The sequence below is a fragment of the Ranitomeya variabilis genome, chromosome 6 (genome assembly GCF_051348905.1).
Source record: "Ranitomeya variabilis isolate aRanVar5 chromosome 6, aRanVar5.hap1, whole genome shotgun sequence".
Taxonomy (NCBI): Eukaryota; Metazoa; Chordata; class Amphibia; order Anura; family Dendrobatidae; genus Ranitomeya; species Ranitomeya variabilis.
Genome location: NC_135237.1, coordinates 254,837,702 through 254,852,535, shown reverse-complemented (window position 1 = coordinate 254,852,535; position 14,834 = coordinate 254,837,702). Strand labels below are relative to the sequence as shown.

At 47.0% G+C, this 14,834-nt stretch overlaps 1 protein-coding gene across 8 annotated transcripts in view; it reads left to right on the top strand.

The window, feature by feature from the left end:
• Nucleotides 1-3,596: 3,596 nt before the first annotated feature.
• RPRD1A (regulation of nuclear pre-mRNA domain containing 1A) overlaps nt 3,597-14,834 on the top strand; it is an 88,219-nt gene continuing 76,981 nt past the window's right edge. For 6 of the 8 annotated variants that reach the window (XM_077269595.1, XM_077269599.1, XM_077269597.1 and 3 more), the window contains exon 1: nt 3,598-3,892. In XM_077269595.1, the coding sequence (XP_077125710.1) occupies nt 3,742-3,892 (151 nt within the window). In that variant the 5' untranslated portion in view covers nt 3,598-3,741. Of the gene's footprint in view, nt 3,893-7,109; nt 7,221-14,834 lie in introns of all 8 variants that reach the window. The other 2 variants (XM_077269594.1, XM_077269593.1) reach the window with 2 other exon arrangements.

Sequence of the window (14,834 nt, the reverse complement as noted above, 5' to 3'; positions counted from 1 at the left end):
GGCACCCAATCAGCACTGGCGTCACTGTCTCCAACTTCGGACAAATCGAACATGAAGAGGAAGTTCGGACTGAAGCTGATCTCGGACTCCTCCAAGCTCAATTCGACAGGAGGCAGGGACAGTCACTCCGATGCTGATTGGGCGCCAGCGTCACTTGTCACAACAGCACGAAAGCCCCAATGAGAGAGTGCCAACTCTGAGAGAATGGCGCCAGCATGGGAGGCGAGTTTGTTTTATTATTTTATGGGGGCACAACGAGGAATATGACAAGAAGTTGCCCAAATAGTGGACAACATCTATAATGTTTCTTTCTGATGTTAAATTTGGAGCCCTACTTTTGGACAGGGCCCCACTTTGTCTAAAAGCGACCCTGCCTCCAGCGTTTTTGGTTTTAATTCAATAAATAACATAGCAGTGGCTTCCAAGTGGGAGCTGCCAGAAGAATGGACTGATCACTTCTTCTAGCCACTACACGGCTTTCAAAGCCTGAAGTGGTTAAAAGAAGTGAAAAGAGATGGAAGGTATGTAGAGCGGGTGATGAATGTGTTCGCTCTTTTTAGTGTTTTTTAGCTCTTCTTCAGGCTGCTTCCAGACGTCATGCGCACATCCTCTCTGCACACTAAGGGCCAAATTCATCCTTTGGGGCTTTTTATTAAGTCATTTTTCATTTTGTGGTACTTAGTGACATTTTTGTGCTGAAATCTTCAAAATCACGCATGTGGTTTGTAAATTTTGCGTAAAATCTAAAATGCTATTTTCGTCTTTTAGGGGGGTTTTTAGCCTTTTTAGAGTAAAAGAGGCAGTTTTATTTTTTAAGCGCGCCAAGTGATCCAGATCTCAAAAAGGTTTCGATTGTCAATCACTACGTCAGTGCACACTTTTATGAACATTTTTGTGTCACTTATGTCCTTTTTGTAGCTGCTTGTAGTCTAGTTACTTCAGGGAACCTCCCTATTATCTGATAAGCCAGCACGGTATGAAGAGTACAGTGCCCTCCTGTGCCACCTCTGCATGGTATGAAGGGCCTTATGTCCTTCTGCGCTGCTACAGCATGGTATGGAGGGCCTGTGTCCTCCTGTGCCACCGCAGCATGATATCAAGGGCCTGTGTCCTCCTGTGCCACCGCAGCATGATATGGAGGGCCTGTGTCCTCCTGTGCCACCGCAGTATGGAGGGTCTGTGCCCTGTGCCGCCGCAGCATAGTATGCAGGTTTTGTATTCTCCTATGCCACCGCAGCATGGTATGGAGGGCCTGTGTCCTCCTGTGGCAAAGCATGGTATGGAGGGCCTGTGTCCTCCTGTGCCGCCGCAGCATTGTATGGAGGTTCTATGTCCTCCTGTGCCCCCGCAGCATGGTAGGGAGGGCCTGTATCCTCCTGTGCCCCCGCAGCAAGGTATGGAGGGCCTATATCCTCCTGTGCAGCTGCACCATAGTATGGAGGGCCTGTGTCCTCCTGTGCAGCTGCAGCATGGTACAGAGGGCCTGTGTCCTCCTGTGCCGCAGCATAGTATGGAGGTTCTATGTCCTCCTGTGCAGCTGCAGCATGGCATGGAGGGCCTGTGTCCTCCTGTGCCACTACAGCATAGTATGGAGGGCCTGTGTCCTCCTGTGCCACTACAGCATAGTATGGAGGGCCTGTGTCCTCCTGTGCAGCTGCACCATGGTATAGAGGGTCTGTGTCCTCCTGTGGCACAGCATGGTATGGACGGTGTTTCCTCCTGTGGCGCCGCAGCATGGTATGGCGGTCCTATATCCTCCTGTACCGCCGCAGCATGGTATGGAGGGCCTGTGTCCTCCTGTGCCACCGCAGCATAGTATGGAGGTTCTATGCCCTCCCGTGCAGCTGCAGCATGGTATGGAGGGCCTGTGTCCTCCTGTGCCCCCGCAGCATGGTATGGAGGGCCTGTATCCTCCTGTGCCCCTGCAGCATGGTATGGAGGGCCTGTATCCTTCTGTGCCCCCGCAGCATGGTATGGAGGGCCTGTGTCCTCCTGTGCCCCCGCAGCATGGTATGGAGGGCCTGTATCCTCCTGTGCCTCCACAGCATGGTAGGGAGGGCCTGTGTCTTCCTGTGCCCCCGCAGCATGGTAGGGAGAGCCTGTATCCTCCTGTGCCCCTGCAGCATGGTGTGGAGGGCCTGTGTCCTCCTGTGCCCCCGCAGCATGGTGTGGAGGGCCTGTATCCTCCTGTGCCCCTGCAGCATGGTATGGAGGGCCTGTATCCTTCTGTGCCCCCGCAGCATGGTGTGGAGGGCCTGTGTCCTCCTGTGCCCCCGCAGCATGGTGTGGAGGGCCTGTATCCTCCTGTGCCCCTGCAGCATGGTATGGAGGGCCTGTATCCTTCTGTGCCCCCGCAGCATGGTATGGAGGGCCTGTGTCCTCCTGTGCCCCCGCAGCATGGTATGGAGGGCCTGTGTCCTCCCGTGCCCCCGCAGCATGGTATGGAGGGCCTGTATCCTTCTGTGCCCCCGCAGCATGGTGTGGAGGGCCTGTGTCCTCCTGTGCCCCCGCAGCATGGTGTGGAGGGCCTGTATCCTCCTGTGCCCCTGCAGCATGGTATGGAGGGCCTGTATCCTTCTGTGCCCCCGCAGCATGGTATGGAGGGCCTGTGTCCTCCTGTGCCCCCGCAGCATGGTATGGAGGGCCTGTATCCTCCTGTGCCTCCGCAGCATGGTAGGGAGGGCCTGTGTCTTCCTGTGCCCCCGCAGCATGGTGTGGAGGGCCTGTGTCCTCCTGTGCCCCCGCAGCATGGTATGGAGGGCCTGTGTCCTCCTGTGCCCCCGCAGCATGGTATGGAGGGCCTGTATCCTCCTGTGCCTCCGCAGCATGGTGTGGAGGGCCTGTGTCCTCCTGTGCAGCTGCAGCATGGTACAGAGGGCCTGTGTCCTCCTGTGCCCCCGCAGCATGGTATGGAGGGCCTGTATCCTCCTGTGCCCCTGCAGCATGGTATGGAGGGCCTGTATCCTCCTGTGCCCCTGCAGCATGGTATGGAGGGCCTGTGTCCTCCTGTGCCCCCGCAGCATGGTATGGAGGGCCTGTATCCTCCTGTGCCCCTGCAGCATGGTATGGAGGGCCTGTATCCTTCTGTGCCCCCGCAGCATGGTATGGAGGGCCTGTGTCCTCCTGTGCCCCCGCAGCATGGTATGGAGGGCCTGTGTCCTCCTGTGCCCCCGCAGCATGGTATGGAGGGCCTGTGTCCTCCTGTGCCCCCGCAGCATGGTATGGAGGGCCTGTATCCTTCTGTGCCCCCGCAGCATGGTAGGGAGGGCCTGTGTCCTCCTGTGCCCCCGCAGCATGGTATGGAGGGCCTGTGTCCTCCTGTGCCCCCGCAGCATGGTATGGAGGGCCTGTGTCCTCCTGTGCCCCCGCAGCATAGTATGTGTCCTTCTGTGCCGCCACATAGATTACAGCGCGTTGGTTCGGTCTTGGCTGAGTTTCTCACGTCTTCTGTGTGCTCCATCCATACGCCGCGGCACAGCATTACCGCTTTGTGCCACTGGATGGCAGCACCGGTTCTGTTTTGTTTTTTTCTCATTGTGCGTAACAAGACGGCCACCACTATTTGCTGCCATTGGCCAGAACCCGCAGAATGACGTCACTTCCGCTTATACGCCGGATTAGTGCTGTAGGTGGTGTAGTAACGTTATACCGCTGCTGCCGAGTAGTAGTCAGTACCAGGGAGAGGACCGGCTGCGGGCAGTCAGGGCTCTTACTCCGAGCCGCGTGTAGCAGAGCTCGGCCATGTCTGCGTTCTCTGAGGCGGCGCTGGAGAAAAAGTTGTCGGAGCTTAGTAACTCCCAGCAGAGCGTGCAGACCCTGTCCCTGTGGCTCATCCACCACAGAAAGCACTCTGGTGTTATTGTCTCCGTGTGGGATAGGGAGCTGCGCAAAGGTAAGGCGGGAGGGCGGCCTGCACCGCCTGTCAGCACTAGGCTGCTGCGGACACGGACTCGTTACTGCCCCAGTGCACCTGCTCCTGAGCCCCGTGCTCCTGAGCCCCGTGCTCCTGAGCCCCGTGCACCGTGCTCCTGAGCCCCGTGCACCGTGCTCCTGAGCCCCGTGCACCGTGCTCCTGAGCCCCGTGCACCGTGCTCCTGAGCCCCGTGCACCGTGCTCCTGAGCCCCGTGCACCGTGCTCCTGAGCCCCGTGCACCGTGCTCCTGAGCCCCGTGCACCGTGCTCCTGAGCCCCGTGCACCGTGCTCCTGAGCCCCGTGCACCGTGCTCCTGAGCCCCGTGCACCGTGCTCCTGAGCCCCGTGCACCGTGCTCCTGAGCCCCGTGCACCCGCTCCTGAGCCCCTGCTCCCGAGTCCCTGCTCTCGAGCCCCGTGCACCTGCTCAAAGCTCCCGAGCCCTGTGCCCCTGTTCCCGTGCCCCTGCTCCCGAGCCCTGTGCTGGTGGACCCCTTGAGTGCCCGGGGAGGGTTGCAGGAGCAGGGCTTATTCTCAGAAACCGGTCCTGACATCACCTCTCGTTGGCGCTACATGCAGACCTGTGGCCATTTACGCTGCCTGACAGTGGTGATGGCAGCAGAATGGTCACTAATGCGATAGGCCTGTACATCATGCTCTCGACAGCACATCTTCTGTCTGCTGTGCTGCCGATAATGATCTGCTGGTGTAAAAATCACAGCATCTGACACGTTGTTCAGGTAGTTGCCATCCTGTTCAGATGGCCAATAATGGCTGTTCCCACAGACTATTGTCTCCCATCTATTGGTATTTCTGAACGGATGGTTAGGATGTGTTCACATGTTGCAGTTTTGCAGTGTTTTTCCTGCTCTCTTGACAGTAAAAGAAACTTCTTACAAAAAGCAGGTTTTGCTGCATCTTTGTTGTCCGTTGTGCATGCTGAAAGCTTAGTGCCCCCCAAAAAACATGATGCTACTTCCTTAAAGGGAACCTGTCACCCCCAAAATGGAAGGGGAGCTAAGCCCACCAGCATCAGGGGCTTATCTACAGCATTCTGTAATGCTGTAGATAAGCCCCCGATGTTACCTGAAAGATGTGAAAAAGAGGTTAGATTATACTCACCCAGGGGTGGTCCCGCTACGGTCCTGTCCGGGGCCTCCCATCTTCTTACGATGACGTCCTCTGAAGTACTTTGCTCTGCCCTCAACAGGGCAGACAAAGTACGCCTGCGCCAGAGCTGCAGCGTGAAGACAAGAAGAGGACGTCATCGTAAGAAGATGGGAGGCCCCGGTCTGGACCGCAGCGGGACCACCCCTGGGTGAGTATAATCTAATTTTTTTATTTCTCATCTTTCAGGATACATCGGGGGCTTATCTACAGCATTCCAGAATGCTGTAGATAAGCCTGTGATGCTGGTGGGCTTAGCTCCCCTTCGAATTTGGGGGGGTGACAGGTTCCCTTTAAGGTTTTTGCACCAAAAACACAGCAAAACCTGATACCTGCATAGTTTGCTGATTTGTTTTTTTTTTTTGGCACTTACCCATTAAATTCTGTGGGTGAAAAAACACTGAAAGAAGTGGCATGCTGCAGTTTGCAAAAACGCAGCAGTTTTCCAAATCAATCAGGAAAAAACCCAATGTGTGTGCATGAGATTTCTGAAATCCTACAGCTTTTGCTGGTACTATAAAGCGCAGCTTAAAATTTACATAAACAAATGCAGCAAAAATGTAATGTGTGAACATAAGCTTACAATAGGAGTTGGCACGGGTTACTTTATGCATATAATTACAAGGTGACTCCTTTCAAAGCACCACTCCATCTTTTTTTTTCCCCAGCTCTGGAGCGGTGTTACTAATGTAAACTCTCTGCCCCTGGTTTTATACTTACCAGCCACTGTCTTCAGCTCTTCCCGGTGCCACTCCGGTCTTATGCCGCCAACTTGTGACCATAATTTCCAACCAACCGGGAGTCAAAGGTAACAGTTACAAGTTCTCAATATAATTCTATGAGACCCTCGTTCTTCTCATAATTACATTGAGATCCGGATCTTCCCGCAACCTGCTGAAGATTGACCGGACCAGTTCTGATAACAGACGAAGATGGCAGCTGGTAAGTGTGATACTAGGGGCAGGGAACTGACGTTTGTGACACCATTCCAGCAGTAAAAAAAAAAAACAGCTGGAGTGGTGCTTTAAACAAACTATTAGAAGCATGTGCTGCCTTCAGACTAACACAAATCATGCTAGAAGTGTTATACGGACTATGACCTGTACAGCCACCCCACCCACACCCCTTCTGTCAGAATGGAATGGCAATGTTCTCACCAGTCTCCTTCCTGTGGGTTCTCCACTTAATGCTTCAGCAGAAAGTAGTACTGACACCTGTCACTTGGATGTGACCGCTGCAGTGCATAACCATGACATGTGGATGGCTGTAGTGGTCACATGCACCTGTGAAGTATGAAGGGAGTGATAAGAAGCCGATGGGGACTGCGCAGTGTTGTGATCGGAACAAAGAGGAGCCAGTGAGGTGAGTATTTTACTTCCCCCGACAACCCCTTTCCACAATTAATGCCTAGTTATCAGTTGATTTTAATTTACTTTTAATAAGGATAATAGCACAGAAAAGATGCAGAAGAGTTGTCTCTAAGGGATATAATGCAAATAGCGTGCTTATTCACATAGTTTCCAGGAAAATGGCGACACCTGGTACATCCTGAATGCAGTGATCACTGGGTTGTCAGGTATGCTAACTAATAGCTATAGCCCTAATTCATCGTATGCGGACACTTTTTTTTTTTTTTTTTTACTTGTGGTACTTACGTCAAATTTTTCAATAAATTTGTGCACGTATTTCTTTACTTTTGTGGGGCAAATGCAACTATGAATAAGGCCCTAAAAACTGTACAAAAACAGGTGGAAATTCCATAATGGATCAAACACTATATTTAGTAAAAACAGTCTATAACTAAACTCGGCCAATTAATTTGCAGTTAGATTTTCACAGATTTTGATCAATTGGAAGCTGCATAAAGCCTCTCTGATCACATTGTGCATTCTTGCTTTGCTAGGCTCTACACAAACATGTCAGCCACTACAAGGAAAGTCCACTGCTAGCACAGCCCTGACCTGTAAATTTCAGCAGTAACTTATGTACAGTGCTGACCTCCATGTATATATACATTGATGTCCACCACAGGCACTTAATCCTGGTGACCCAGCTTCCACGCTAATGTGTCTGGCTACAAGGGCCTAGTCATCCACAAGTCTGTAGAAATGCTGCTGCTATGTTGGTGTGCCACCAGCAATGGTAAGATCATTCATTTCTGGTCCGCAATGCTAGTCAGAAATTTCAGTGACTTTTGTAACCACGGGTTCACTTATAATAACCTGTTAGCTGAAAGTCAATTTACAATGGAAGCTATAGTGATGAATGCAGCTGTGATGTTATATGGGAAGCCAGAAAACTAAGAACAGCATCCAATCCAGGTGAAAAAACAAAAATACCTCTTTATTTTGTCATAATGCGAAGTTTTGACCAATTGAAAAAGACCTACATGTGGTCGAAATGTCGCATTATGGCAAAATAGAGGTATTTTTGTTTTATTTCGTCTAGACTGGATGCTGTTCTTGATTTTTCTGGTATACATTTTTCTTATTGGGTTCCTTGGATTCTAAACGTGCATTCTGATATCTGAAGTGCTGTTGCTATTGCATTTTGTTATATGGGAAGCCGTCTTTCCAGACTGTACTGCTATCTTAATCTCCTGAAGAAAGGGGGGACCAGAATGGTATCTGATCTGTCTACTGAGTCTTTTGCTGGCCTCCCTTTCCTCCTCCTATGGCTAGCACCAAAGAGGTATGGTATGTGTTTTTTTTTTAATAGCATTATGTAGATGTATAAGTTACTATAATTATGTATCGCTATTAGTGATGAGCAAATATACTCGCTACTTGAGATTTCCCGAGCATGCTCGGGTGTCCTCCGAGTATTTGTAAGTGCCCGGAGATTTAGTTTTCATCGCTGCAGCTGAGTGATTTACAGCTACTAGCCAGCATAAGTACATGTGGGGGTTGCCTGGTTGCTAGGGAATCCCCACATGTAATCAAGCTGACTAGTAGCTGTAAATCATTCAGCTGCGGGGATGAAAACTAAATCTCCGAGCACTAAAAAATACTCTGAGGACACCCGAGCGTGCTCTGGAAATCTCAAGTAACGAGTATATTCGCACATCACTAATCGATATATATATTTGGAAAAGAAAGTGATACTTAGGTGTATGGCTTGACTTAAGGCATGTTTTGACCAATTAATGATTTGGTGAGGGAAGGAATTCTTTTTCTACAAACTTACGGAAACTATGTCTTACTCTTACTAGATAGTTTTAATTGTTAGAGTTCAAGACACTCTGAGCCAAAGCAGAAAGGGGCTTCTATCCTTTGGAAAACTTAGAAACGTCTCTACTCTTACTTGGATTGCATCATTCAGTCTACTGTGAAGAGAACACTCTGGACACTTCAGAAGAAGATAAGCAGTAATTATAGGGGCTTTCCTGACAGCAGATCCTTCAGCCATTAGCCTCTTGGCCCAGCATCCTTCAGTCAAGATAAGCTACATTCACCTTTGTTGGAGCTTCATGCCTACGGCTTTTATAGAAACTGTAAAACTTGCTTTTCCGTTGTACACAGCATAACATGTCTTGTCACTGTGGAGATGTTCTCCATTCTACACATACTTGTATTTTTGTGGTCATTCCTTCATAATGTACTCATATGTAACCGCATTAGCAATGACGATAGCAGGCATTCTTAGAAGCATACAATTTCATTAAATTAGGTTTTACACAATGTTGAGGAAGATCCTTGTGTACAGCCTAATTTCTATAATTATAACCCAAACCCCAAAGGAGAACAAGGCATTAGAGATGTTAATGAGCTATCAGGGGAATGTCTAGCTGAGAAACTATTTTATTTTGCTGCTATGCCTAACAGTTATGATTTTGTTTATCTTACTGTTATACTTCTGTCCTTGTAATAAAGCTTTCTACTTCACTAAAAGAATGCATATTAAAATTTGATAGTCTGCACATCAATTCATTGAGCTGAATGGTATACGACCTGGTAAGATATTGTGGTTTATAAAGTTCTCATTGTGTGTCTTCGGAAAAATTTTATAAAAGTTCAGATTACACATTTATTTAAAGTAGTTCAGTGAAGATATGTGATCATTAACTGGTGCATTCTGACATATGTGGCATTTTCCCCCCCCCCTTAGAATGGATGGGCAATGCACATTCTCCATTATTGCTCTATTCACTCCCTATAGAGCTGCTGAGCATGGCGGTTGGCCTTTTCTTACAGCAATAATTGGGAATGCACATTGCCATTCTAAAAGGGATTAAACTGCCCCATTCTGCCCAAATAGGCCAGGTCCTAGTGGTTACCCCCCCCCCCCCCCCCACTGATAGGTTATCGCCTATTATCACTGGGCAATCTTTTTAACTTTCACAATCTAGAAGGATATCATGTAAAGTAAAACCTGTGAAAATAATATATAAAACTGACCTGGTTACAATATACAGTAATCTTCATTTACATGTCTTCTTAGTTTTTTTTTTCTTCTCTGTAGCCACTAATTTTTTGCTGTTAATCTTCCACATAAAACAATTGTGTAAAAATAATTGAATCATTTGGCTGCCCTAGTTATTTCTAATTTCCTAATTACATAATGGTGAACTGCTGCTACCTGAAGAAAGAGACCATTTCACAGGTCCATGATGGACAAATGATAATTTATAAGAATGCTTGTACTATATCACCTCCTTGTGTAAACCTGTATCCAGTTGGCCAACAACACGCAAAATGCTTGTTCCTTGGCTGGCGGGCGATTGTTTTTTGTTTTTGTTTTTTATTCCAGCATGAAATTCCTAATTGTCATTGAAGGGAATCTGTTAGCAGATTTTTGTTACCTAATCTGAGAGCAGCGTGATGTAGGCAAGGCGACCCTGAATCCAATAATGTATCACTTAGTTTTCTGCTTGCAGCCATTCTGTCACAACCAGAGTTTTTAGATTTAGTATTTCGTAGTGCTACTCTGCTGTAGCCTTAATGGTGCACTGTAAAGTGATGGCTGCTAGTGATGAGCAACTGTGCTCGGATAATGTCTTATCTGAGCACACTCAGGTGTTATCTGAGCATCTGGTAGCGTTCGTATATTATGTTCGAGTCTCTGTGGCTGCATGATTTGCGGCGGTTAGTGAATCCCCACATGTGTTCAGGCTGTCTAACTGCAAATAGTGCAGCCACAGAGACTCAAACATAATATACGAGCACTACCAAATGCTCAGGTAAGACCTTATCCAAGCATGTTTGCTCACTAATGGCTGCCAATGAATTAACTTCGAGAATGCTTCAGTATTAGGGCTGAGTCAGACTGCCGTATAACGCGTGCGATAATTCACTATGTAACACAATTTTTGTTCCTTGCTTCCAAGTGTAACATTTCAACTGCTTATGTTTAAAGACTATGGAAAAATGACTACATTCAGCAAAAACTTTGATTTTATGACCACAGAGCAGAAAAAATTTGTATTGTGACAAAAAAAGGAAATTATTATATTTTCGTTCATGCTTTCTGATAAAAATAACACTTGCATGGTAAATGGACAAAGACAGTCAAAATTCACTCAAAAAGGTTCAGAAATGAGTAGCTTTTCTAGATTTGCGAGTGTACTGCAAATCGCTTTGTCGATGAAGCCCCCAAATGTAGTCCATCGTGTTTTCGTTATACTGTCCTTGGAAACGACATTCAAAGTCCAATATATCTTGATGAAAGCTTGCCTTGCTCCTCGGAGTAAGCTCCCATGTTCTTGAACTTGTCAAGATGAGCGTCAAGGATATGGACTTTGAAAGATATTCTGCATCCCATTATGGCTTAAATCTTTGAGAGCCTGAACCAACCGCACTGTTTTCAGCTTTGTGATTACCCAAGAAGCCATGAACCACTGCAACAAAACTGTTTCTAGCCGCTTTCTCCATCCTGTTCAGCAGCTTGGTGAACTCGTCACATTCTATGACCTGCGGGCCAACGAAGATACCAGCCTTGACCTTTGCCTTGGGACAGCTTTGGAAAGAGATCTTGGAGGTACTTGAAAGCTGCTGACTCCTTGTCAAGAGCCATGACAAATTGCTTGATAAGACCTAACTTGATTTGCAGTGGTGGCATCAGCACCTTCAGAGGTTCTATCAGCAGCTCCCACTTGACGTTGCTCCTCGATCTGCTGTGGCCAGTCCTTTCTGTGATAGTGCGACTTGGTGTCATGGCTGTTCCAGAGGCAAAGGAAACAGATATTTTATGAAACCGCCTTAAAGGCCCATCAGGAATGACCATTTTGAAGTTTCCAATGACCTCCCATCCATAGTCATACTTCAAGGCACTCAGCAACATCTTGGCACTGCTGTAGTCCTCTTTGAGATACAGAGTGAGCCATAGGGAGAGATGGGTAGTTGTTGCCGTTGTGAAGCAGCACGGCTTTGAGGCTCCGGGATGAACTATCTATGAATAGGCGCCATTCACTTGGGTTACAGGTGATACCCATAGCCTCAAAAACACCGGTCACATTGTTGCAGAAGCACAACCCATCTTCCCGACTGAAGAAGTTGGAAAATGTTTGGTGATGCTTTCTCTGACTTGTGACTTGCACGCTTTCATCCAACAAGTTCCACTGCTTGAGCCTGGATGTCGGAAGCTCAGCATTGGACTTGGTAAGACGAAGGTCTCTGATCAGATTGTTGATGTTTTTCTGGTTAGGAAAGTATGGCCTTCTTTCCTCAACTGCATCTGTGGAAATGTAATCTTGATCTCCAATATCTTCCTCACCGTCTGACTTGCAGCTTTTTCCTGAAGATGGTTGATCCCTTGTCAGGGGAGTTGGAACAGGTATCTTGGGGCCGTGTGGTACTGGGGCAATGGAAGAAGGAATAAATGTTTTGAGGCGCATTCCTGCCTGTGTGACGTTTGGCAGGAACCACCATGCAAAAGTAGCAGTTGCTTGATTGATCGGTCGTTTGCCACCAAATTTGCTTTATAGCAGATGTCATGCTTTCACCGAATAATTTCTCGCTCTTGTCTTTATAATTTGTCCACACACGTAGCAAAATGCATCTGCTGGGTACAAACAACCTCTTGATGCCATCTAAAACAAATAATTGCTCTTTAGCTACGATTTGTTTTTCTCTTACTCAGCAATAGCATAAACCGTAATGTTAGTTCGAATCACATGTGCTTTTATACTTGTATGACTACTATTGAACAGTCCGAGAACGTTCTAAAAGTTTCTAGATAATTCTGGAAAGTTGTAGAAACTTCTGCACAATTCTAGCAGTTCAACAATATTCTGGAACACTGCTCAGTATTGAATACGAATTGAGAATTTTCCCGAAAACAGACATATTTCAAAATTTCATTGTCCTGATCACAGGAGCAAAGTTTTTGTGGAACTACTATTTTCTTTGTTTCAGGCATAACGGGTTAGGAAAACACACTTTGTACCCAGGAACAAAAAAATAAATATTTGTTACATAGTGAATCGTACTGCACGGACTGGCCTGGGAAGTCTCCTAACCTGAGCAAGACAGCATGATGGATTACTATGCAGCTGTCAAGCTCAGGTCAGGAGAGCCCACAGCCAGTAGGAGGTTTACGATGGGATTCTCGCAGGAGAAATATAGAATGTCCCTTCAGACAGACCTCATAGCTCTTTTAGTCTACGTTCACATTAGCGTTCGGCGCCGCAGCGTCGCCGCATGCGTCATGCGCCCCTATATTTAACATGGGGGCGCATGGACATGCGTTGTGCTGCGTTTTGCGACGCATGCGTTTTCTTGGCCGCAAGCGTTGGGCGCAGGAAACGCAGCAAGTTGCATTTTCTTTGCGTCCAACTTTCGGCAAAAAAGGACGCATGCGTCGCAAAACGCAGCGTTTTAGCGTGCGTTTTGTTGCGTTTTTGTGTGCGTTACGTCGCCGACGCTGCGGCGCACAACGCAAATGTGAACGTAGCCTTATCTGTGTCTTTCTGATCTCTTGATTTTGTTAATAATTACAGACCACATAAAGTTGAATGTGCAGGAAAGCGAAGAGCTTGTAAAAGCCAAATGGTACAAAATTTGTAATGTAGTGCAATAGCAAAAAATATTTTTAGACTAAAATCCATGTGTTTAAAGATCATCGGTCACCTGATCAAAAGTGTTTAAAAAAAATTCAACTTTTGATATTATCCATGTTTCTCAGGTCTTGTATAGGACCATAAAATAGAAACATGCCATGCAAAGCTTTACTTTTGCATATAAAATGTATTAAAAATGTATGGTATATTAACGTAAATATTCGATTGCTCATAAACAAATATAAACAGACACTTTCACTATATTCACCCCTATTGTGTGACAATCCATGTAGGATGTTTGAGCTGGGTTTCCAAAATACAGATAGACATATGCTGACCACACGTGGAACGATGCTATATGGCTCAGTGTAATGTTGCACATAGCATTCCCCGTCAAGCATCAAGAAGAAGGGGAACGCTTCCCGAAACATCACACAGGTGTGCAAACGCTCTGATCCACCATTCTTCCTTTATTGTCACAGCATGGGGGAATATGGAGAAAGTAGCTGTTTTTTTAGGTTATTACTTTTGGTTATGTGCAGTTGAACACTTTAACCCCTTCAAGACATGTGCCATACATGTAGTGCGCATGTCGTGTCCCTCCCTTTGAAGTGGGCTCCGGCGCTGAGCCCACATCTTTACCGTCGCATATCAGCTGTTATGAACAGCTGACATGTGCCCTAGCAGCCACAGGTGGAATTGCAATCCACCCGCAGCTGTTAACCCGTTAAATGCCGCTGTCAATCTCTGACAGCGGCATTTAATGTGATTGTGCTGGAAGCGCCCACTGGTTGCCGATGAGTTGGCATGACAACCCGGGGTCTGCCATTTCACTGCACTTGGATTTTTTTTTCGAGTACACGATGTGATAAAACCAATGGTATCGTTCAAAAGTCCAACTCGTCCCGCATAAAACAAACCCTCACATGGCCATATTGACGGAATAGTAAAGTTATGGCTCTGGGAAGAAGGGGAGTGAAAAACAAATGCAGAAACGAAAAGGGGCTGCGGCATGAAGGGGTTAATACACCAAACACATTACATATTCTTACCATGTGAAAAGTAGTTTTTGCTCTCCTGTTTGTTTCAGCTGCTCTCCTGAGTAATCAGGGTTTGTTTGTTTTTTATCCGCCATATGGTTCCTCAGTAATCAAATTTTTAGGGTCTATACAAAGGGGCGTGGCTAACTGTGTACAGCCTAAAGACACCCCCCCCTCCCCCCCCAGAGAATCCTGTTGGTAACATCCCCTTGGTAAAAACATGACAATCCCTATATTGTGTTCACTACATAAAACAGCTCGTACATCTGGAACTGTTTGGCAGATTTAAAAAAAAAAAAAAAACTCGGGAGCAATAGGAATAACATAAGATCAAACATCGGATGCTTTTTACCAAATGACAGGTTCTCTTTAAATGATAATTTTAAAAAAATCCTTAACGGCTGATTTCCATCTCCGAACGGAAATTCTCAGTTACATCATTGAATTGCATGTGATGCAAGGACCTATTGCATCTATCAATTCGACCCACCTTGGAGTGATATTACTGGCTTGCAAAAAATGTAGTGACTGTGTTTATCCCAAAATACAAGTAGTGTGTAAATCTAGGAGTGGGGAGCAGAGCGCACGATAGGGTGATACCCTATGGAAGGAGAGTACTGGTTACGCTCACCTAGTGGACTTGTGACAGGCACAACTCCTACGTAGGCCCGAAGAATAACAGCTGCTGCTGCCCCATGGCTGGTGGGTAAATCTTCCAGG